General features: G+C 37.2%; 3 protein-coding genes and 1 long non-coding RNA gene across 7 annotated transcripts in view; 1 reads left to right on the plus strand and 3 right to left on the minus strand.

Moving 5' to 3' along the window:
* The first annotated feature begins 825 nt into the window (after positions 1-825).
* Positions 826-8,997, plus strand: myl9b (myosin, light chain 9b, regulatory). The gene is made up of 4 exons (XM_084426565.1): positions 826-975; positions 5,717-5,918; positions 6,013-6,174; positions 7,610-8,997. Exons 2-4 carry the CDS (start codon positions 5,735-5,737, stop codon positions 7,783-7,785), a joined length of 522 nt encoding a protein of 173 aa, XP_084282691.1. The 5' UTR covers positions 826-975; positions 5,717-5,734; the 3' UTR covers positions 7,786-8,997.
* Positions 974-2,962, minus strand: LOC311301450. Of its 2 annotated transcripts, XR_014629464.1 has the most exons (5): positions 2,881-2,955; positions 2,038-2,108; positions 1,778-1,823; positions 1,516-1,642; positions 974-1,412 (listed from the first exon to the last, which is right to left on the minus strand). It is a non-coding gene; the product is annotated as an uncharacterized lncRNA (long non-coding RNA). The 2 variants fall into 2 exon arrangements; XR_014629463.1 differs by lacking the exon at positions 2,038-2,108 and having other exon boundaries at positions 2,881-2,962.
* Positions 8,998-9,093: 96 nt separating the features above from the next.
* tgif2 (TGFB-induced factor homeobox 2) lies at positions 9,094-16,706 on the minus strand. Its single transcript, XM_084426564.1, has 3 exons — positions 16,396-16,706; positions 13,740-14,002; positions 9,094-12,136 (listed from the first exon to the last, which is right to left on the minus strand). Exons 1-3 carry the CDS (start codon positions 16,412-16,414, stop codon positions 11,267-11,269), a joined length of 1,152 nt encoding a protein of 383 aa, XP_084282690.1. The 5' UTR covers positions 16,415-16,706; the 3' UTR covers positions 9,094-11,266.
* A 1,328-nt stretch (positions 16,707-18,034) lies between these two features.
* dlgap4b (discs, large homolog-associated protein 4b) overlaps positions 18,035-25,773 on the minus strand; it is a 140,736-nt gene continuing 132,997 nt past the window's right edge. For all 3 annotated transcript variants that reach the window (XM_084425159.1, XM_084425158.1, XM_084425160.1), the window contains exon 13: positions 18,035-24,402. In XM_084425159.1, the coding sequence (XP_084281285.1) occupies positions 24,184-24,402 (219 nt within the window). In that variant the 3' untranslated portion in view covers positions 18,035-24,183. The remainder of the gene's footprint in view (positions 24,403-25,773) is intronic.

Consider the following 25,773-nt stretch of genomic DNA (forward strand, 5'->3'; position numbering starts at 1 on the left):
TTTTATGTTCAACACAAGAAATAACTTCTACAGGTTTATAACAACTTGAGGGTAAGTACATACCAGCAGAATTTTCATTTTTTGGGTGAACTATCCCTTTAATAAATGCCATCACCTAAAAAACATAAAATACTTTGTCACACATGGCATTTGTCGAAATGTATATTGTTCAGAGAGATCTGAAATAACATATGGAAACATGCTAGTAATTACTTACTGACAATAAAATCATAATGTCCTTGCAGCGATTATGTCATGTGTATCCCAGCATTAAATAATAAAAAGCTATAACTGCTGTGCTTATGCTCAATCACCATCATATTTTTCAGTGTTTAGACACTCTGTAAATGGTAATCAATTCCAGCTTTAATGATGCATATAAAAGACCTATTCCAAGAGCAGTAAGATAATAACTTCCATAATAATAACAATAACTCTCTCTCATTTGGTTCATGGCTCATGTCACACTTAATGGCCCTGGAAGACAATAACCAAACTACTGTCACGCATAAAAGTATGAGTTAATTAATATAAACAGAGTTATCCAGGGAACAGATCTCCCTATAATAAAGAGTTTCAGTAGTAGATTTTTCCAGATCACTGTCCATCCAAGGCAGGGGTTTCGAGGAATGTACACACACACATTCACCCCTCATGATGCGAGGCCTTGTCTAAATAAGGCAGCTTATCTCTTTTCCTGTCATTTCATGTTGATTCCTCCGGGTCTCTGTTCTCTGTGTGCCTTCAACACAAAGACAGGCTGAGCATTCTTTGCCCTTATATGGTAAACCCCTGCTGTGGGCCGGCTCTGTCTGGGAGAACCGAGAGCTCTGATTGGCCGAGAGTAAAGTGGGAGGGGCCGCATTACTCGAGCTGATGCTCTGAAGAAACTTTTGTGTCCCGCAAAAGTAACTGTCTCACTCTCCAACACAAAGACAGCAGACACAAGACCACGACCCCTCAGCTGTAGCAAAGGTGAGTTAATTGTGCTTTGGTTTGGTTTCGAGTGCTTAGAAGTCAAAGTACAAAAGTTGTGGATATATTTAGGCAGGCACTGAGGAAAGATCTAGATGGAGCTGGTGACGTATGTTGGGAGTTATGGAGCTGAAACTGATCCAGGATCATTTCAAATCCCGCTGAGCAAAGGATCTGGACATTTGAGTGCTTTCTTTAAGTGTCCAGTGAGCGAATACTGTAATGCATTTCTGTTATAGATCCAGGAGTTTTGTCCTCCTCAGTGATGGTCATAACTCATATAAACTTCAATTATTCAGAGAATTATGTGTTTCTTTGCATGTAGCTGTGACTTGGCTTCATCTGGAATACAGCATTTGGTGTTTTTGTTAGTGCACCGTTGAGGTCAAAAGTCAGCGGTCAGACCCATGACATAACCATTGGCTGGAGGACAGGACCTGAAATGATAGCAGAAGAAACTCATTAACAGAAATCAGCAACTATGTGTTTGTTTTAGATTATAGTGTTGTTGTCTTTATTCAGAGCGTGACAAAACCTTACTGTTGTTAAACTGCACAAGTTTTCATGAGGCAATATCCCTGGACGGCCTGTTAGTGTCTCTCTGAATTCTGCCAATCCAGTTTCGGAAGCAACAAACGAATGAAGGGAGGATGTGTGTTCGCAACAGCTGAAGCGAGGGATTGAGAGTTAGAGTGCATTAGGACATCAACTTGAAGGTCATTTATGATGATTTGTGTCATTTAAACAGGATTTATTTAACGAACACAACAGAATTCATGCAATCCATCGATAATACACTTACTGATGATGTTTGTGCCGCTGATTTCCCAACATGATGATGTCACTTCCTGAGTCATTTTAAAAAAAGAAACAGGATGGAAAGTGACATTGAATTTGAGGACACATAAAAAAAAACTTGATCGACATTTAAAACAATATTTAAACCCGAGTTTAACCCAATTTATCCAATTAAAAACCCAATGACATTGTCTTATTTTCTTCAGCATATTAACACCCAATAAGGGCATGAACATGTCTCGCAGGGATGAGCGTTTGATGTACCTCAGTCCGGTCTGTTTCTAAATTCCTGCATTTAATCCTGTGGTCGAGCTGGACATTGTGTTCTGATGATGCTGTCACACACAAACACACACACACCCACACCCCCACACACACCCACACTCACATGTTTTATGGGGACTTTCCATTGACATAATGATTTTTATACTACATGTACAAACTGTATTTATATCCCCTTACACTAACCCAACCCCTAAACCAACTTTCAGCATTTTTACATTTTCAATAAACTTAGTATGATTTATAATCTGTTTTCCTCATGGGGACCAAAACATGTCTCCACAAGGACAAGAATTTCGGATATTGTGTTTATTTATAGGACATATTGTCCTCATAAATTAGAGTTTACCAGGGCCACACACACACACACACACACACACACACACACACACACACACACACACAGAGAGAGCTTAAAATAAGCAGGTAGTTAATCAGTTACATCAATTCTAGTCCTATACCTCATACCCACAAAACACACACATAGGACAGCCAGGAATAATGCAGTCAGAAAGTTTAAAATAGAGAAGTGTTTCTCAACTGTCCATGTTTTTAAGTGGATCGCAAAGTGTGTAGTCAAAGAAACAACAACAACAACTACTACCACTCTGAATGTTTTACTGATGCGAGAGAGTTTTATTCTGAAAGACGTGCGTAAAAGCGGCTGGATTTTCTGTCAGACGCACTTCAAGTAAAGAGTGCCTGAGAAACACTGGTTACTGATCCCGAATCTGCTGTCAGATTGAATGTTGTCAGGCTATATGTCAATGTCATTATTCTAACGCTATACTTGTAACTTGTTACGAAATAAAAAGTCTCTCTCACCTCAGAAAAAACGAGCTTTCCTCTCCTGTCAGCCGTGCTCGAGGCGTGCGCGCACTCTTCAATTGTTGCCCGCGCAAAACGCGGACGCGCACTGTATAATTTCACGAGCATGCAAAGTCGTAGTTGTTGCCAATTAGTAAATCATGAAATTACCAAAAAGTACCAACAAATTAGCCTACGTAACAGGTTTTGCAAGCAGGTATCCGTCTATTCACCAGGACCAGTGTGTTTTATTAACACAATGTTAATATTGTGTATTTACCATGGTAAATTAAGTTTCCATAACCTTAATGCAAACTACCACTTTATTTTCACTTTGTGTTATTTTCTATATTTTTGATGATGTTGGTGGCTCTACTAACAAAACTACTGGGACTGCTATTTGGCCTTATACTGTTTATTCATCAGTGTTAGTGATATTCTCACAATGTATGTGTTATGTAAAGTGGGACTGTACTAAGCTATGTGTATAAATAAACAGGCAACTTGGTTCAAATTCCTAAAAATGTGGGTTGTGGCGTAATGAGAAAATGTGTGTCCCATGCAGTTGAGAACCTCTGAAATAGAGAATAGTGTCATTTTACACCAAAAATAAGCAATTATTGGAGATACTGGACTTTTGCCATATTCATAATAAGACAATTTCCCAGCTAACAGTGAACTTTCTCAGAACGTTATAATCGAGGTTATGAGCAAACGTTCTTCCAGTAATGTTAATAGAATGCTCGTTCAAAGTTATCATGGTCTTTATTAATGTTTATCAAAATGTTAGAACAAAAACATTATTAATACATAATTTATGGAACTTTTTTTATGAAACATTTTATTTGGGGGTTCGTCTTACATTTTTTTTTATTTATTGTTACTACCAGTTTCAGAAGGTTCAGAAAACATTAAAAAGTATCGTTCTCCTAATGTTTGCAGAATTCTAAAACGGAATGTTCCCTTAAAGTTCACATAAAACTAGACATTTGAACATACATTCAGAAATAAAAAGCAAAACATTCTTAGATGTTAGCTGGGTTTTATTAGTTCGTTAGGAGACAGCAGGATTAACGATGATTAACAGCAGGTCGTTTGCATATGGACCAGGCCTGATATAGACAGAACGCATAGATCATCCCACAGCATTTGGTTGCTTTATTGAGAAGACTTTGAGAAACTATGAATGCAAGAGCAATAAAAACACAGATATGAAAATGAGTGTTAGCTGACTGTGGTCTTCCGTATAACACGAATTGCACATTCACGATGTATTGATACATGTCATGGTTATGAAATGTGCTGCTGTTCACACGGGACTCGACAGAAACCGTCTGTAACATCTTCTCTGATGCGAATGGCTGTAAAGGCCTTTAGTGAATCTGCTCTGTTTACAGATAGAAAAATGTTTCCCCAGATCAAAGCTGACTAACATCCTTAATCACAAACACTTTGGAGTGAATCGTAAAGGGCGACAGCTAACTAAATCAGCATTAAATGGCTCATCTTAAAGTGACTTCTGGTCTGACTATAAATCCTCGTATTCAAAACCTCGTTACACTCCTGCTGTCAGCCGAGTTCTGCTTACGTGAGTGTTTCTGAGGGATAAAATATGTTCTAAGAATGGTTTGCTAACGTTCCCAATAATACAATATGTAAGAATTTTGTATCAAAATATCGAAAAAACACTTGCACACTGTTATGAATTTCTTTCAATTACATTATCCTAAATGTTTCCAAGAATTAGTAAATTCAGAGAAATGCACAATTTGAATTCCTTTTAGTGCATAAAAGGAAAAAAACTTTCAATTTGAAAGTTTTTTCCTTTTATGCACTAAAAGGAATTCAAATTGTGCATTTCTCTGATCAAAGATGAGATGGAATGGATAAAATGATTGACTACACGGGGACTTTTAGAAGTGTCCCTGTTTCAGATCCATGTAATAATACTGAGTAGATAAGTGTCTGAATATGGTTTTGTTTTGACCGTAACATTATGCTTCCTTCATAAGCACCATTCGAAGGCGGCAGAAGCGAGACCAATTCCACTGTAGACTTCTGCCGTTGATGCCATTGACTTTAGTTTTGTCAATGCTGATGGTTAATCCATTCGGTTCGGCTGTACAGAACAGAGGCCTCTGGGTCATCTTTGCGAATACAGCACTATCATTATCTTTTTCGAGGGCAAGCTGAAGCTCCTTCTGTTCGAGTGAAACGGCTGAAACAAGGCAAAGGCCGCTACTGACTCTGGACCCTGTAATTGTCGCTTGCAGACGTATTAAAGGGTTAATTCACCCAAAAATGAAAATTCTGTCAGTAATTACTCTCCCTCATGTTATTCCAACCCTGTAAGACTTTCGTTCATCTTCTGAACACAAATTAAGATATTTTTGATGAAATCTGAGAGCTGGATCACTCCTCCATAGGCTTATGTTATTGAAATCTACCGGGCCAGAAAAGTTAGTAAAGACATCGTTAAAATTGTTCAAGTGACTCAACCTTAAGTTTATCAAGTGACGAGAATACTTTTTGAGCGCAAAAATTTAAATAACGAATACTGGTTCACGACCTAGGGAGCTGATTGGCACACATGCCAGTTTTACTGTCCATCTTAAAAAAAACAAAACCATATATTTGGTCGTACAGGAGAGAGATACACATATTTGATGTACACACACACACACACACATTAAAAGCAAGTCTATGCCGGCCAATCTCAATCACAAAATCCTTCCAGTGCATTGAAACATTCACTCCCTAAAAACATTATCGATTCTATACGAATTAGAATCGAATTCTAACGATTAGAAAAATGAACTAACCTTTAACAGAATATCTTCTGCTCTTTCCTTAGACCTGAAACACCGTCAACATGTCCAGCAAGCGAGCGAAGGGGAAGACCACTAAGAAGAGGCCACAGAGAGCCACTTCAAATGTGTTTGCCATGTTTGACCAGTCACAGATCCAAGAGTTCAAAGAGGCCTTCAACATGATTGACCAGAACCGAGACGGATTCATCGATAAAGAGGATCTGCATGACATGCTGGCCTCTTTGGGTCGGTCTGACAGAGAGGACGTGACATAATATTGTGAATGTCATAATATTATTATCACATCTAATGACATTGCCTTTGGTGTGTTTGTGCTCAGGTAAGAACCCGTCTGATGATTACCTGGAGGGAATGATGAGTGAAGCACCAGGTCCCATCAACTTCACCATGTTCCTCACCATGTTTGGAGAACGGCTCAATGGAACCGACCCGGAGGACGTGATAAGGAACGCTTTCGCCTGCTTTGATGAGGAAGGAACTGGTAAAACAAACACTGGTTTAATATAAAGAGTTCACGGAGGGTCTCACAGTATGGAGGCCCGAACCTGCGAAAATTATAGATAAATAAGGCTGGGCATTGACGCATTACGATTCGATTCACAAGCAATTAGATTCAATTCTGCTGTGTTCATAAGTAGAATTGAACATTGGTGACTACTATTCTGAAGTGTTGTGTGGAGAACGGAAGGGAATGAGTAAACGATGAGTGAAGTTCGCTACTCCTGTCTCGTGTGTTTCTTTGAAACACTGAAAGATTTAAGAATCAGTATCGTTTCATCAAAATTAGAATCGATTAAAATCGAGAAAACGATATTTTTAAAACAATTTTTTAACGATATTTAAACAAATAAATGTAATAATATGAAAATAAAGGAACATAAGACTTGATAAAAAAAACAAAAAAACAATTCATTTTATAATCAAATTTAGTCCTTAATTTATTGTTGCATTACTTTTTCCTTTTATTACTTTTTGTATTTTTTTTTTAACTTTCTTTTATTTTGTATTTTTTATATTTATTTATTCCCACATGTATATTTATTTCCATATTTATTTATACATTTTTAATTTCTGCAGGTTTGGGGCTCCATAATAGAGGGTTACTTATAGGAACATGCTAATACAAAATGCCCTTTAATTACATTTTCTATACATCTTATATGCATGCTTCATTTGTTGGCTGCTTGATTCACTACTGGACAAGTGTATCAACTAAAAATTAACAATAATTCTACAGCGTTTATTAATCTTAGTTAATGTTTATTTCAACAATTACTAATACATTATTCAAATCAAAAGCTGTATTTCATAACATTAGTTAATGCACTGTGAACTATCATGAACAAACAATGAACGACTGTATTTTATTCACAAACGTTAATAAATACTGTAACAAATTTATAGCTCAGTGTTAATTCATGTTAATGCATTAACTAATGTTAACAAATGAGACATTGAAGAGTGTTACCGAAGTCTTCTCTGTTCACCAAGCCTGCTTTTATTTCCATTTTAAAAATACATTAATACTGTGTAATATTAGTACAATTTAAAATAACTTTTTTCTATTTGAATTTACTTTAGAATTTTGTGAATATATAGTAAAGTGTAATTTATTCCCGTGATCAAAGCTGAATTTTCAGCATCGTTTCTCCAGTCAGTGTCACATGATCCTGTAGTAAGTGTATAAATTAAATGACATACTAATAATTTTAAAAATGTAAAAAAAAATTCCAGTAAATATAAGATATGGAAATAATTTCTCCAAATGCAGATGCAGATGCAAACAAAACACAAATACCAGCAAAATAATTTTAAAATACCTCAATATTCTAATGTAGTTCACATCTTGTACACACTGTCTATAAAAACCAAAGGTCTTCTCGCTCTGACTGCATGTTTGACCCTCGTCTGCGCAGGTTTCATTCATGAAGATCACCTGCGAGACCTGCTGACCACCATGGGAGATCGCTTCACGGATGAAGATGTGGACGAGCTCTTCAGAGAGGCTCCCATTGACAAAAAGGGAAACTTTAACTATGGCGAGTTCACCCGGATTCTCAAACACGGAGCCAAGGACAAAGACGACATGTAGACGATCAGAGCGCGTTGCAAACACAGACATGATGAACATCCACTGGGGAAAAACAGCATTTCATGTGGTGATCTATAAAATAAGTAATTCGATCTCTAAATGCACGATTTAGATTACATTGCAAACCATCTGCAATGTATATTTTGCGTTTTTATGTGGGACTTTATGTGTGTTTGAGTAGGTTTAAGCAGCTGTGGCTCGATCTGTGCAAACTATTGCATTGGAGATGCCATAAACCTGTTTAGATATATAGTGCAAAGTTATTTTTCTGTGTGCATTTATAAGGATTCTCAGCATCTCCTTCTCGTTGAACGATATTAACCGATATCAGAGGCATAAGGCAAGACACATACAGGCAAAACCATTGGATGTGTCTCAATCAGCTCCGTCAGGGCACCAATCAGGGAGTCGGCCGTTTTAATGGATGTCTCAATCGCAAAATCCTTCCAGTGCATTGAAACATTCACTCCCTAAAAAGTCCCACAATGCAATGAAATCCAGGGTGCATCAATGCTCACTACATCGGTTCCCGAATTAGAGTACATGATATAGCCTAATGGTTCACGACCTAGGGAGCTGATTGAGACGCACCCATTGTCTTTTTAGCCACTGGTCGATTTTGCTTCCGTAATATATCCTTTCAGACTAGTGAAAAGAAAATATCCAAAAATACATATTTAATATATTACATTTTTACTGAACGGTTCGTTCGTATATCATTCACCGATTTAAATAACATATTCATAAAAACATGGTGACCATTTATTTTTTATTTTATGTCTGTCGACACCATTTTCTTAATTATGGAGTAATAAAAGAAGAAACCGGAATTTTGATCTTGGCTTTATCCAACGTTCAGATTCATGTTCTGGAAATATATGCAAATTAGCACATATTTAAATAGATCATGCATATTTAAACATAGCATTTTAATATGAAACAATTGTCTTAATTTACTGAAAGTATATTATATGAAATAACATTTTGACCCAATATTCACATGTAGTGTCTTGCCTTAAACATTTTGAAGTTAGATGGCCACAGACTTTGGGATATGTAGATTTTTCAGTGGTACTGCAACTTATATTTGAATATCTGGCTTATAAAATGTGTAATTACACGTGGCAGCTCTCAGATAAGAAGTCATCCGTCATATGAAAGTTACGTATTTTATACTGAAATAAAGATGGTCTCACACGACAGATAAACAAATCATTTGTGCATTTCTGGGTCATTTCTGGATATTTGCTCGTAATTGCTGAAAACAAAAGGAAATTAATTTCTCCACGACATGACTACAAACATATTAAAAATGAGGCTTTTATTTCTCTGTAATATTTGTACAAAAGGACACCAAATAAAATCTCTGTGTCAAAGGTTTAAGGCAGATATTGCACAGACTAGTCCAAAGGTTTTCTAAGGAAGCAGGTAAGGCACAAATGCCAGTTTTACGGTCCATCTTAATAAAAAAAAAAAAAAAATAAAAAAAGCATCATGTATTTGGTCGTACAGGAGAGAGATACACATATTTGATGTACACACACACACGCATTAAAAGCAAGTCTATGCCGGCCAATAACCTGAATGATATTTACACGTTTCACATTCTCATCTAGAAGACCCATTTTGCAATAACAATAATACAGTTCCAGGAATATTAATATTGGTCTTTCTGAACCGGTGAAAAAAATAGAGTATACAAAAAAAATATATAGATCGTACTGTTCCAGTAACTAACCGAATGATCACAGTTTTGAGGGGTTAGTCAATTAGATCTGTAATTTGATGACACTACAATATGACAATCCGTTTCTCATATTCTGTATAGATTCCTTAACTCAGAAATAATTAAAAACTCCCTTTGTGTTGTCAGAGAGGTAACATTACAACGACTCGAACCCACGAGAAAGAAAAGTCAAGTGAAAACTACAATAAACAAACCTGAGAAACACTGAAAACCGATGAGAAGTAACGTGTACAGTACTACAGAACATGACCTCTGACCTTTGCATTGACCTCACTGAGAAAAAACTAATCAGAATTATGGCACGTTCGTGAGCAAGAGTAAACTGAAATAATGTGAACCGCATCATAAAAAGACAAAAGACAAAAAAAAAGGTTAAAATCATCATTACTATAAAGACTAATTTGACTATCTGTACATGTTCTCAGTTTCATGGAAACTACAAGCATAAAAATCATAATCCATCTAGATACTCTAGTGTCCAAAAAGAGAGAAAATCGCTCATTTTCTAAATCATATTTGTTAGTTCTCTAGATACATTCACAGATTATGAGCAGGAAAGCAACACTTCAGTTCATCTCTGAGAGGTACAAACAAGTTCATCTTGGAAATGCACAAAACTCCTTTAGTGTCAAAAAAACACTTTCAGTCTAAATTCACTCACTAACATTTTTATCCCTCCCCTCTACATTGTGTTAGAGACTTTATGAACATGTAAAACACTGTTAATGCCGACCATCTACTTGACCCAACCATGCCATCAGACGAATACTCATCTCAGCTACAGCCCTACGCTCACGTTACATGAGAACTGAAGAAAATCAATGTCAGCTCTGTCTTTGAGACGCCCTCGCCTCCACATCTCAGACACACACACACACACACACACACGAGGCGTGAGCGATGATCTCTGCAGTACGATCAATTTCCCAACGACCGGCCGCAGCACAGACACGCCAGACAGCTCTCGGAGACTATTCTGACTGGGACCGGATCTAAATGGTTCTGGCATAATGACGAAGAGGTAAAATGAGACTATAAAGTGCAGGAAATATGACACAAACACACACACACCATGTGGCTTTCAGGCAAAATCAGAGCAAAGTATTAAATCTAAGAGAGCACATTTGGTTCCTAAACAGACCTTATTAAACGCTGCATGCTGGTCTTTGCATTCACAGATCACACAAAAAGTAAAGCATGCTACGAGTGATAGTGGATATACTGATGCAAACAGGCAGGAGCAACTACATGTGGAGCGTCTTCATCCAAAACTATGCAAGGCCACTAACAAACGTTCAAACGTCAAAATCTCTTGGCTGTTGTTGGTAAACCTGAGATGTACAGGTTTTGCTGGTGTTTCTGCACACCTGGTTCTCGAAGATCCCGGAGTCTGAAATGCTGGATTATTCTGGAAGAGGATTTTATGGATGCCCATAAACTTCATGTAGTTAAAAGGTAAGAGGTTTTGGTTTACAAAGAGTTTTAAAAATGTCTTAAAAATACATCCTGGTGTTCGTAGAGAAGCTTCACTCCTGACTCCACTTGTGTTCGTAGAGAAGCTTCACTCCTGAGTCCAATGAAGTGAACATCGGTGAAGAGGCTCTTTGAGTATCTAGCAATGATCTCGAAAGGCATGTACTAAAAGCACCCAGTTTTTTCCAACAAACTTACGACAAAAATTAGCGAACAAAAAGAGTTCAAAGTCAGTTGGTCTGCTTGAGTTTTCCGCACCGATCAGTTGACCGCTTCCGTGACCGTATTGCGCACGTACTGAGAAACCCACGTGCTCGCAAGTGGCCCGGGTTGCCGGACGCTCCACATCCCAGAAGACGTAAAGCTAGCAGACTCTGTAACATTCTTGCAGAGGACATCGGAGACACCGGCTGAGCTTAGGTCGACGGGAAGGCCTGGAAAAGAGCGGCTCATGACAGGAACTGATACTGGTAATATTGCGCTCTCCATCAAGTCCGGGGCAGCACTGGATTCATCCCTTGAAGTCAAGATGGTCTCCGAATCACCATTCTGGACGAGCTCACTTTCACTCGAAGGTCCGTTCGCTTGCATCGCTTGCTCTTTCTGTCTGCAGTTTTCTTGCTCAGCCGCTCGTTGCAGGGCCGCGTCCACGAGAAGCTTCAGATCGCTGAAATCTTGCGCGCACAGCTCCGGTGGGGTAGGAGGAGGTGTGTTGAACAGGACCCCACTCGGGCTCAAGGCTCCCAGGGTCGGGACAGAGGTAGAAGCAAACGGGATCGTCGTCAGGTAATGATCTTCACTCCGAAATCCAGTTAGACCTTCTCGTCTCAGCAGACCGCGCGTGTCCAGTTGCATCAGAGCCTGAACGCCTCCATCTTGACTGCCGGACGACGACAAGCAACCGGCTCCGGCCAAAATCGCAGTCGCAGTGTTACCCAGAAGCCTCAAGTCCAAAGTTGGGCCGGGGCAAATGACTGAGGGGCGGGTCGAGGAGGCGGGGCTTTCCGGGGAGGCGGATCTGTCGGTTTTGCTGGTGCGTCGGGACATTGTAAACTGAGTGGGGTCTTTGCCGTCTTTCCGGAGCAGGTCCGGCAGGAGCCGCCGACGGGCGTTTATGAACCAGTTACAGATCTAAAAACAAGATTAAAAAGAATCCAGAGTTTTAGAAACTTAAAATGCCATAAAGTTTAAATGCATAGATACAGCATACTTGTATATAGGGCAACAGTCTCAACTGCTTGATTGCTTGTTTCATTGCAAAACCTAAACTACTGTAGTTAGCATTTGAAGTGGATCAAAACCTTTTTTTTTTTTTTTATCAAAGTTATACGATAACCCTAACCCATATTTTGAACGATAACCGTTCTTGTCTTAAGACAGCTTTGATTAACTTTTTTGATCCACTTCAACTACTGTATATTATTGCCCAGCTCTAATCTGCTAAATGCTACTATAAGGCATGAAAATATTGTAAACATTAACATGATTTTTCTGTAAAGCTGCTTTGAAACAATTGTTAAAAGTGCTATATAAATAAATCTGACATGACTAAATTTGTGAAGTTTAATTAGCATAACTCTTGAGTTTCTGCACTTTCTGACCAATAATTTTCATAATTCTTTCCAGTCCTTTGTGACGACTGGATAAGGGTTTCAAAAGGACACATTTTCATAAAACAAATAATAAAGTTTTCTAATCTTATCTAATCTAATAAAAACAACAACACTCAAACAGTCATTTCTAACAATGAAATACTTTAAAACTAACTAGAAACAGACTGTAGAAATTGTAATTTCCATGACCATTTACAATTTGCATTAAAGTGTCAGTTGTGTAGCCGTCTAATGGAGGGACAGATTTCATCAAAAAGTCTTACGGGTTTGGAGTGACATGAGGGCGACAATTACTGACAAGTTTTATTTTTGGGGGAATTAACCTTTTAATATTTCTTGGTATAGGGTCAAACAGGCATTTTTTGGATCCTAACGTGGCGCCCCCTGTTGGCGAGGCAGTGAACTGCATGCTGTGTCAGACAGACAGCTGGCTCTAATGGAGACCAGAGGAAATATGCAGCACAGGCCTCGCCGCCCGCATTCCTGCGCTCTGACAACACCGCAGCTCTCGCTCAAGGACAAAACACAGCACAGACTGTGTGAGAACGTCTCAGTCTTTGAAGATTACAGCCAAACATAAAAGTGAAGAGTGGATAAGAGACACGCACACAAAAATACAATATTGGAAAGAGAATACTCCTCATACTCAACTTGATGCTTAGACTATTGACTCGGTCTGGTCCACTTTGCAACTTATTCTGGCAAAAACATGCTCTCTTAGACAGAAAGAGCACAACTGACATTCATAACCAAATGAATGGGTTTGTGCACTATATTTCTGAAGCCATGATGTGATAGCTGTGAGGAACAGACCCAAACTTAAGTCTAAAGCTTCAATTTATGCTTTTATGGTTATTGAGCTTTTTCTTTTGAGCTTGAAAGCTTCAGTTTCATTGCAATTGCATGGAAAACCGTCACATGGCTTTGAAACAACATGGAGGCAAGGAAGGCCAGTTTTCAAATGCATGTCTAAAATTGTATTTGATTTTGCCTTTTGAGCTTGAAAATTGGAAAATATCATATTGGTTTGAAACAAAGGACAATTTTCAGGTCTTAACTTTTGCATGCAAACTTCAGTTTTGTGCTAATTGCATGGAAAGTGTGTTGTGTTTAGTGCTCACCTGGGACACGGACAGATGCGTCTGCCCAGACAGGCTCAGCTTCTCCTGCTCTGACGGATACGCGTTGAAGCGATGCTCGTACAGCCAGTCTCTCAGAACCTGAACCGCCTCTTTGGGGAGGTTTCCGCGCCGGCGCCGTTTGGCGGAGGACCCGCTTCTCCTGCCGCTGGTGGACAGGTTGAGAGGATAACCGTCGTCTTCGCACGGGTCACTGTCCGACATGGCAGAAAACTCTGTGTCTCCGTTCTGATCCTCATCAAAAGCTGAGAAGATGAAGGCAACAGAACATTATTGGTCTCAAAGTAAAACAGCAGGAGTTAAACGGATTCAGTGCAGGTCACAAAGAGTTTACAATGCCCTTAAATACCAGAAATACCACTATGCAAAGTATGCACATTTTCTGTATGCAGATGATCCTTTGAATTTGGCAAAATGCACAGTATAAAAGAGAACAATGCATGCATTTCACTGGAACTATAAGTCTTTTTTTGGGGGCAAAACGAACACCTTGATTTCTGAGGAACAGAGAATCAGTCCTTATCTTGCGCCTGAATCGTCCCGGCCAGTCATTTAAAAGCGTCCTGCGGATAAATCTGTGTGACTGCACTCAATTTACACTTCAAAAGACTATTGACTTTGAACGGCTCCTCCATTCACACGTTCAGCCTCGCAAACTGAGGGAAATACAGCTTATCTGCGGCCCTACAGGTGGGCTCCACACTTTTACAATGAACATTATCATGAGAGCATTAGCTGCTGATTATTATGATAATCAATATGACCAGATAAAGCAGACAATAACAACGAGAATCTTGCAGTTGACTCTGAACACGGCCATAACACAACCAATATATAGGGTAATATGCTGATGCCAAAACATTCATATTTGAACATTTAAATCACAAACATAACCCTGTAAAGTCTGAACCTGACATATGAAAACCATTTCTTGAAAATGAAGTTTTTTTGGGGTATCATATTTGATACTTCAGGTTTCAGATCAAACTTCACCTCAATTTTATGCAATTTGGTGCAGATTATGATATTTAAATGGCCAAAAATATTAAATTCTGATGGTTATAATGTAAACCAATGAGATCTTATAACAAATACTTACATAACAGATATTATATATCTCAGTAAAACTCTATATATTATAAATCTCAGTTATACTCTATATTATCTTCCAATAACGATATTTAAATGCTTAGTTTTAGGATCAAATCTCTGTAGTTTTAAAACGTAAGTCTTGAATTTGATCATCGGGCTTTTGAGGAAGTTTATTCGTTCATCTCTCAATCATCATTTTAATGCATTATAAAAACATTAGACATGGCCAATAAACTCTAGACAAGCACCTCAAATACTAATCTGAAGTTTCATGTTAAATTAAATCCTCAAATAAATCGCTTTTAAATTAGTTGTTACTAACAATTATGGTTACTTAACAGCATCATAAGATCTCCTTCAAACAATGGAGGAACCTTCTGAATTCCTGACAGTGATGATAATACCAAGTTTCCACAGTCTTACTGAAGTAACACTCACAGTAAATGCCTAAATACTGTATTTTTGGCAGGAACGGCAGTCAGTGTGGTTATGGGAAAAGCACAGGCTCTCATTTACGTCTGATAGCAGCTAAACTCAGTTTCAGAGACACACATGAATCAGACACACTTCAGCAGCTCAAGAGTTTCTTTCTCCTGCTGAAACCTGAAGCCAGCCAAAGAACAGCTAAAAATGTGGGAGTTCCTGAGTTCCTCTTTAACAAAGCAGATTGTGTGTGTGTGTGTGTGTGTGTGTGTCTGTCTCTGGACATTCATGTTTCAGTCTGCAACTGTATCCGTGTCACAGTTTTGCGTATCATTTGCAGTAGTTTCAGTTTTTTCAAATATTTGACAAAATGAAAACGTGCGTTTCTTGTGAAGGATGTGGATGAATAGTCAACCATTGAGCTGCATTACAGATCATTATACAAACTGGGGGAAAATGCATGTTAAAATACTAGTGGAATCAAATTTGGAAAAACTGGCCCTCAGAATTTCACGTTTTCTTCAGAAAAATCAACCAAACTATTAGTTCATGGACTTAATCTAACATAAATGATTCATTGAACTCTATCAACGACGTCATTTCCGTCTTCCTGATTTTCGTATTGCATGTTGGTACTGAAAGGGATTAGTAAATTTGCAGACCCAAACAATCACTAAGGGCCCCAAACAAACAAATACTGATAAACAAAATCACCCCCGCATCTTCAACGTCGTTTACGGCAACTCTCTCACTTTTAGAAAACGCTTGAATTTCACACAAAATACAAAGACGACCAAACAAAAGTGTGTTTGCAGACGCGAATAAACAAACGGCGGCGCAGACGCGCGAAAAAAACCAAACAAACAAACGCGCGGTGACGTCATCAGACCACAATGATACAATGTAACAAACGCGTGCGAGTCGATAAGGCTGGGAAGATGGAAAAGGCTCTTCAGAAATGAGTCCTAATGTATTAAAAATCAAACGCTTGCATTGTGAAAGGCGAGAATCAGAAGCACATCTGCGTCTCACGCGCTCAGACTGAAAATCACGCCACGATCACAGACCCCATTCAAACACACACACTCGACACGACACACACGCGCCTGGGAACGGAGCTCACCTCTTTTGTTGGGCTTCATCCTGGATGCTGGAAAATAAAACAGAATGTTGGGGGGGAAAAAAAGTTGCTGGTGTGGAAACGCGGGTCCTCGTCAAACGGAGAGTGTGTTCTTCTCACACTCTCACACACACACTCGCTCTCTTTCTCTCTCTCTCTCTCTCACACACACAGCTGTGTTGCGTTGAAGCTCCAGTAATCAATGAATCTGCTCATTAGGCATTAGTGTGTCATGAGGGAAATGATCCTGTTGACAAACATCCGTTTACCTGCAGCTCCACCAAACTCTCTCTCTCTCTCCCTCTCTCCCTCTCAATGACAGGATCTAGACCCCTCCTCCTCCACACTGCAAGGGGCCAATAAGGGCCCCACATCTGTGTGTCATCACACTTTCATTCAAAACTCACAATTCAAGCACTTGTGCGAGTTTATTTCATCAGCTATAGTCTTAGATGTGCAGTTCGGATTATAGTTTTACATGTAATCATTTAGCAGATGTCTTCAGCAGTTTCTTGAAAATGCCATATCTTCCGATCTAATTGTGAACGGTAGAGTGATTTTTTAAAATCTAACCTAAACTTTTTTGTTTTTATCATTAAAAGTTTGTTAATCCTGTTTTGCATTGCATTATCATCTAACACTGCAATATATCTTATGCAGTATATGCTTTAGACACTTTATAGCCTATGTGCACATTTACCATATTTATTAACTAGTTTAAGTTATTTTTTGCATTTATTTTTAATGCTTTATTGAATGTCATTTTATTTTTTAAATAATAAAATCTCATATAAATATATTTTCTGACTTTTAAAAATATATTTTTCAGCTATATAATTGTTTATAAAATATAAACAAAATCTACATTAATCTATAATGTAATTAAAATACAATTATTTAAAATTTAACTTTTTATGTAATTATTTTAAATAAAATATTTTATAATTTTGACTAGTTATGATTTTTTCAAAAAAAATTCTCCCCATCTTTGGTTAGTATTATGTCTGCTGTAAGTGCAATTTAAATTCATTGTAATTTTTTTTTGCTGTAATATTAATATTTAACATTTCTATCCAATACTAGACTAGTAATCACTGCACCCTACTTATAATACAAACCTGTGCTGTTTATATATGGAACATGTTTATTATAGATGAAGTTCTGAACCAAGATAACTTGTACTCTAATGTTCAAATATATACAGTATATATATATTTTTTTTTTTTTGGGGGGGGGGGGGGATTTCTTATGGACCATTATGTTTCTGAATAACAAATTGCTTCTCAATAACAAAGAGTAACTTTGCCAACATTGTCTGAATAATAAGTGCCGTTGGATGAAAAGGGTCTTTCCATAAATGCCGGTTTTGCAGGAAGCGGTTCAGTGTTTGTTTGCTTCCAGATCAGATTTGTGATGTGTTTCCCCGAGGCCTGTGGCAGATCTCACTCTTTCATATGCAGGAATGTGCAGAAAAACACCCGACATCATTCCCTTAAACTCTGAAAACAAGTGCTCATATTTCACCTCTGGGAATCTGGGATTGTTTCCTATTTCAAACAGGAAATAATAATAATAATAAAAAAAAAAAACTATAATAATAATAATAATAATATATTTTTATTATCATGTACAATATATTTTACAATATTTTTAATCATATATTTTTATTATTTCTATTAAATATATATGGATTATGAACTGACCATGAGTTGAACACCCTAATTGGATGCAGTATTTTGCATTATTTTCACACACACAATATATATATATATATAGATGTGTGTGTGTGTGTGTGTGTGTGTGTGTGTGTGTATGTCAACTGGTCAGTTCATAATCCACGCTGAGAAAGAATAAAGAGTCATAAACACATTTGAACTTAACTCAGATTTACTGTATTTCTTACTAAACAAAAGACCCTGACATACACAGCCTAAACTTCATACAGCATTAGACATATTCAACAAATCCTAGTCAGTAAAATATGTGCTTGTTTCATAAAATATTGATTATCAATCTTTATAATAATAATAATAATCTTAAATCTTGTTGCTACAAACTCTTGCATTTAGATGATTTATTCTTCGACCCCCATAAACACGGCTGAAGAGAGAGAGGGCCGATGGACGTCTCGTGACCTGTGTTTCACCACTTCATCACAGGTGTAGAAAACACTTCATTAGTGTCCGAGCAGCAAGAACAGAGAGGCTGTCAATCATCCGTTTCTATCTGTCAATCATCAGCTAAACGTAATCCAGGAGAGTTGTGTCGTCGTCCTCAGGGAAGCCCACAAAATATGACGAGATCGCATGTGAACACGTACAGTGAGACAATGGGAGAAATAAAACATCTGTGAACATCAGTCTCACAGCACTGACACACCAGAGAACACACAGGCTGTCAGTGTTCAACACATTCAACTGATTAATGATGCTTTCATAGAAAAAGATTGATCCGACAAATAGAAATGATCATAAGGTGATATCTATAGAGTGAATATTAGAATCAAAATCAGACAAATGAGTTCGTAGTGTATTTTTGCACGTTGACGTCTGTGTGAAACATTCGTCTGTTTCCATCGGAACCACTTCCTCACACACACACACACACACACACACACACACATCCGGTTCCTGAATCCCTGAACAGAACTGAGCGGACCGGGACCGGGGATTCAAACTCTACCCGAGGCATTCGGTGAACAATTGCTCATGAATAAAGACAAGTAAAGGAAATGATGTAAACAATGAAATAAAATAGAAAACAGAATAAAAAGAAGAGAATAGAACAGAATAAAATAAAATAAAATAGAATAAAAAACAAATAAACAGAATGAAATAAAATAGAATAAAAGAAAAAAAGAAGAGAATAGAACAGAATAAAATAAAATAAATTAAATGGAACAGAATAAAATAAAATAAAACAGAATAAAAAAGAATTCAACAGAATAAAATAAAAGAATAAACAGAATGAAATAAAATAATAAACAGAATGAAATAAAATGGAACAGAATAAAATAAAATAGAATAAAAAACAAATAAACAGAATGAAATAAAATAGAATAAAAGAAAAAAAAGAATAGAATAGAACAGAATAAAATAAAATATGAATAAGCTACCCACCATTTTTTGGGGGAAAAATTCTTCTTTTATTTTTTCCAGTTTGCATTACTATAATAATGCATTTGAATGTTTACTTTTAATTCATTTTGTACGTCTCATTATTTTCAACATTAATTCTCATTCCTCTAATGCTGTTTATTCCCTGCAAAATCACAGTAATAAAATAAATACAAAAAATGTCATTAAAGTTTGTAAATTTATTTAAAGGTAGTACAAAAATACTACCATGACATATAAATGCCATTAAATACAGAATATAATATAGTACTTATTTAAATCCTACGTATGCTTCATGGCAGTACCTTTGTGCTAGCTATGCTCATTTAACTGGGGAAATACTGTAAAATATTAATAAATCAAGATTCGTGTTCCTGTACATCTGATATCAAACTTGAGTTCACTAAACAAAGGATTTAAGTGTTGAAATAATCATGCATCATTCATGCTCCTGGTCCATTATCCCGGATGAACTGGTTTTCAGACGTTTAAACGTTCAGGTGTCAACGACTCGACCGACGCCGACTGGAGGAACGACTGAAGACTGAAGAGATGTTCGCACACCGTCAAACACAATAGGAGCCAATCACTGTTAGCGGCTGATCTGGGGTCATTGCTGGGCTTTTGCTCACTGAATGCAGAGCTGCGAATGGAAGATCATCTGAGTTCATGAGCGCGTGAGGAAAGATAATCAATAGTTTGGGGTCGGCATGATTTTATGACAGTAACGACATTTATAATGTTACAAAAGATTCTCTTTCAAATGAATGCAGTTTCTATTTATCAAATCCTGATAAACTGTTTTCAAAACAGCATCATTACTCCAGTCTTCAGTGTCACATGATCCTTCAGAAATCATTCTAATATGATGATTTGATGCTCAAACATTCAGAAAACAGTCGAGTAAAAATTTTGTTTCAAATTCTTTGATGAATAGAAAGTTCAAAAGAACAGCATTTATTTAAAATAGCATATTTTCTAACATTATAAATGTCTTTACTGTAACTTTTGATCAGTTTAACTCATCCTTGATGAATAAAAGTATTGATTTATTTTATTTCTTTCCCCCAAAAATAACATTAAAATTCTTACTGACCCCAAACTTTTGAACGGTGGTGTTTAATGTTACAAAAGCTTTAGATTTCAGATAAATGCTGTTCTTTTCAACTTTCTATTCATCATAGCATCATGAAATAAAAATGTAAATAACTGTTTTCAACATTGATAATAATCATAAATGTTTCTTGAGCATCAAATCGTCATATCAGAGGGATTTCTGAAGGATCATGTGACACTGAAGACTGGAGTAATGATGCTGATAAATCCAGCTTTGATCACAGGAATAAATTACACTTTACTGTATACTCACATAGAAAACAGCTATTTTAAATTGGAATAATATTTCACAATATTACTGTTTTTGTTTGTATTTCTAATCAAATAAATGCAACCTTGGTGAGCAGAAGACACTTCTTTTAAAAACATTAAAAATCTTACTGACCCCAAACTTTTGAACGGTAGTGTATGTTACAATAGAAAACGGCTATTTTAAACTGTAATCATATTTCACAATTTAAGAAGAGACTTTCTTTCAAAAACATTAAAAATCTTACTGACCTCGAACTTTTGGTAAGAGTGTGCGGAAAGAGTTTTGAAAAGTGCAGTTTGTAACGAACAAATAAGATGGCAGAACATAATAAGCTCAGGATAATGAATATAATAGCAGTGATATCTGAATATGTGGATTTGACACCTTCATTTTAATTAAAAACTTATTTAAAACAAACCTAATCACCTTCTTTGATGAATAAAGCTGATGATTCATAATCCAAATTGAGTCACATTTTAGTCCTGACCAATTGTGTGTTCGTTCGTTACAGCAAAGTAATTTTATCCAGTCATTATGTGAAATATTAGTTATCACTGGACAATCAGAGGTACAAGCGTAGATGTGTGGAGTTTGAAGGAGAATCTGAATTATGAAGTGAAATGGAGAATCATATTTGGCTCATTACTTAAAACAGAGCGATTATTAAAAAAGTTTCATCGCACCGTCCAAACTGACCGTGTTTTAGGGAGTAAGTGTGATATTATCATCTTTGATATTGCTACAAGGGTCGTATAGTTATCCACAATAATGATTCAGGCACTTCATTCAATAAAATATTAGGTTGTGTTGTTTTACTTAAAGGGGCTGTATGTAGAGTTATAGTGACACCGGTGGCCGTTATCGTGAACTGCAGCTCTGTTCGTGCTCATGTGACGTATACGAGACCGAACGGGATTCGAGACCCTGATATTCTCACGACGAAGCTCTTATTCTTCACTTAGAAGTAAAAAGAAGTTGGAAATACATTAGCAGTGATAAACCGTTAGCGAACATCCCGACGCCGTCCACCGCTAGAGCGACGCTTAGATGAATCTGTAAATATGAGCTTCACGCTTTCCTCTCAATAACAGAATAAACACACAAAACTGCCAGCGGTGAGAAAACAGCGGTTCAGAAAGCATCTGATCATAGAGATGTGGATTAGTGGTGGGGAAAAAAAAACGATTCTGTTCAGTATCGCGATATTTTGCGCACGCAATTATATCGATACAGTAGCGCAAAGTATTGCAATATTTAATTATAAAATTATCTATTTTACTTTCGGGTTTTTCCCCATTGGTTTTCGCTGATAATTTACATTTGCGTATTACATCCACAAGGTGGCGCTTGTTGCGGTGCTTTGTTGTCGTGCATTCAACAGCAAATTCAAATGAAAATGGCTTCACCATCACAACCGGTTGCACACGACGCTCCGTCTCCTTTCAAATCGAAAGTGTGGGTAAATTTCGGTTTTCATCAAAAAGCGAATAGTATATTCCCAAATGAATTTTGGTTGATGACCTTGCAGCCAACAGGACTGAACTCTTAGCCTGACTACGTCAGACTTCGTACTTCCGCTCAATTTCAGTTCGCTTCTGTACTCAGTCTGAGATAGCGACCTTTCTCCCAGTTTTCCTCCGGCCTCAAAACAGCCGGGCCAATCAACGAACAGAGGGCGGGCTGAGAGCCGTGACGTAGACGCTGATTGTACCGTGGATGCGTAGATTTACTTCACATAATCTGCAAAAGTCGTTCACAGCCATGTTCACTCCGGTATTTCGCTCGATGGTTTTGTTTTCGCATCATACATGTGTTTACAGTGGAAGTTAGATGCGGCTGAGCATGCGCATAACACACGCCATAACCAAACGTTATGTGATTGGCTTACGGGTAACCAATGATTTTAAACTTCAGACATTTTTGCCAATTCCCAGCCCTAATGTGGATGTTTACAGCAGATCTGAGATTCACCGGCATCATGACGACAGATGAGCTCATTAATATCACACGGTTATGATAGTTTGAGTATAAAGTATATTAGATCTGACTATGAGAGACTGTAGTTTAAATCAATCTGAATTTTCCTTGCATGACACATTGACATTACAGTACAGAATGGCTCTTTCATAATCCTGAACATTGTAAGTATTAATGTCATGTGTGAACGATAGAGAGGCTCTCGGGAGCGTAACTGTCACATGCTTCGATTTTCCCGGGAAAAACGTCCCGAATCCTTCATATAAAAATCAGTCTGGAGACTTTCATAGACAAACTAAGTCAGGGAAGGTCTCGTTTTTTAAGTGTCGTTACAAACTGTTCACACATTAGTAATAAAAAAGTGATTAATACATTAAAATCCGTACATATAGCCCCTTTAAAGCAAAGCAGAAGTAACAAGGAATATCGGGATTGAAAACCTGTACAAACTCATGGAAACTCGACAACCGTGAGACTTCAGGACCTGAGATGAACACATGACTGAGGTACAACAGCTTTCATTTGATATACCACAATGCATGACTTTTGTAAACATCAAAACAAATGAAACAAGGAAATGGGAAGAGCGCCCTCTGCCTGACCGGAGAAACACATGACATTCGGGAAATCCCGGGGAAATCGCCCCCTTAAACCCTCATTCACTATTCCCTACGCTAGTCCACTAATAATGTTCACTTGAAGGAGTGAAGGGGATGGAGTGAGTGAATTCGGGCAGCCGTTGAGCGTCCAATCGGTTGTACACTTGATACCGCAGTGCATTGTGGGATTGAATAAGTGCACTCAAAGTCCACGATGGTTTCGGACACCACTACAAATGGCTGTCCCCTCAAATGACGCCCTATTTGAGGGTTTAGGAGGCGATTTCGGATTCATCCTAGATCTGGAGAAAAGCCTTTCGCTCTGTTCAGTCGCCGGCTGGAGGAAGAGATGAAGAAGAAGAAGAAGAAGAAGAAGAACAGAAACCCAAGCGTAAAACAGGAAGACGTGGATTTCAGCGGGGAATTATGCAAGCGTTGTGTGTGTTTCTACTTATCCAAAATATTAGAACATTTAAAACAATCTCATATAGAATTTAGGACAATAATACCAGTTTCTCAATGTTAATTATCATATCAATAATTATATTAATGATTGCAACTAATAGGATTTCTCTGTGAGGATTTCCTTGGCAGTCCCAAAACAAAGTGTCCGTCTTGATTCCCGCGTCCCTCTCTCACCTCAGTCTGAGTAAAGTCGCCGTGGACAGACGGAAGCAGCGTTTGGCGTGGTGATCCGGAGCCCTTGGTCTGGTTCTGGAGCGTGTTTTCCTCAGAGTCGCGTCTGGGCTTCGGGAACGTAGATCTCGATGCTGTCGGCGCTCTCGGTCGCGGAGTTCTGTTTGACGGACTGCGCTCTCTTGGCCGCCATCAGTCTCTTGCGAGCTTCTTGTCTCTGTTTGTCCACGGTGTCGTTGCTCTTCTCGCGGCCCAGAGCCGGTTTACTCTTCCCGGGTTTCTTGGGCACCGGAGGAGCCTGTTTCTGGCTCTCCTGAACGTCACGCAGCCGGGAAGAGCAGAGATGAAGACACGTGAGAAACTGAGTCTTAATGCATACAGGTGAAACTCGAAAAATGTGAGTATCGTGCAAAAGTTATATAATTTTGATGATTACGGCTTGCAGCTTATGAAAACCCCAAATTCAAAATCTCAGAAAATTTGAATATTACATGAAATCAATAAAAAAAAAAAGGATATTAAATACAGAAATGTCGGCCCTCTGAAGAGTATAATCATGCATATGTAAATAGTTATATATACTAAATATATTAGTTTCACCTTTTAATTACTAAAATACACGAACTTTTCCACGATATTGTAATTTTTCGAGATTATTTTGCAATCAAAGAATCCAGATTTTTTCCCCCCACAATTTCAACAAAGATATTAAACAGCATCAAGATCAGAGATGAAGAGACATGAGAAACAGAGTCTTAATGCATATGCCAGTTGTTAATGTTGACTGAAACTACAAGTGTTAAAAATTATTTCGTTAGCTGCAATAAAATATTAATATTAAATGATTTTAAGCTGAAGTACTAAATTACTAAAACTAGACCTGAAATAAATATACAATGCACTAATAAAGACTTCAGCAATGACATTAAACACATCAAAAGTGACATTTATAATGTTACAAAAGATTCTATTTCAAATAAATGCTGTTCTTTTAATCTTTCTATTCATCAAAGAATCCTGAAACAAAATATTTCACAATTACAACAAAGATATTAAACAGCAAAAACTATTTTCAACACAGATAATAAATAATAAGAGCTAATATTAATAATTAGGGCTGTAAAAAGATTAAATCGCATCTAAAATAAAAGTTTGTGTTTACATAATATGTGTGTGTACTGTTTTATAATTATTTTGTATATATAAATACACACACTTACATGTATATATTTAAGAAAAATTTGTTATTTATATATAAAATATTTATATTTATATATAATATAAATTATATATAAATATATACAGTTTATATATGCAAATATTTCTTAAATAAATACATGCATGTGTGTGTGTGTGTGTGTGTGTGTGTGTGTGTGTGTGTGTGTATTTATATATACAAAATACACACATATATATTATGTAAACACAAACTTTTATTTTGGATGCGATTTAATCTTTTTACAGCCCTAATTATTAATAATTAAGTACCAATAATAATAGAGCAGCAAATCATCATATTAGAATGATTTCTGAAGGATCATGTGACACTGAAGACTGGAGTAATGATGCTGAAAATTCAGCTTTGATCACAGGAATAAATTACACTTTACTATATATTAACATAGAAAACTACTATTTCTATATTTTTGATCAATAAATGCAGCCTTGCTGATCAGAAGAGACT

This window comes from Rutilus rutilus (genome assembly GCF_951802725.1).
Source record: "Rutilus rutilus genome assembly, chromosome: 12".
Taxonomy (NCBI): Eukaryota; Metazoa; Chordata; class Actinopteri; order Cypriniformes; family Leuciscidae; genus Rutilus; species Rutilus rutilus.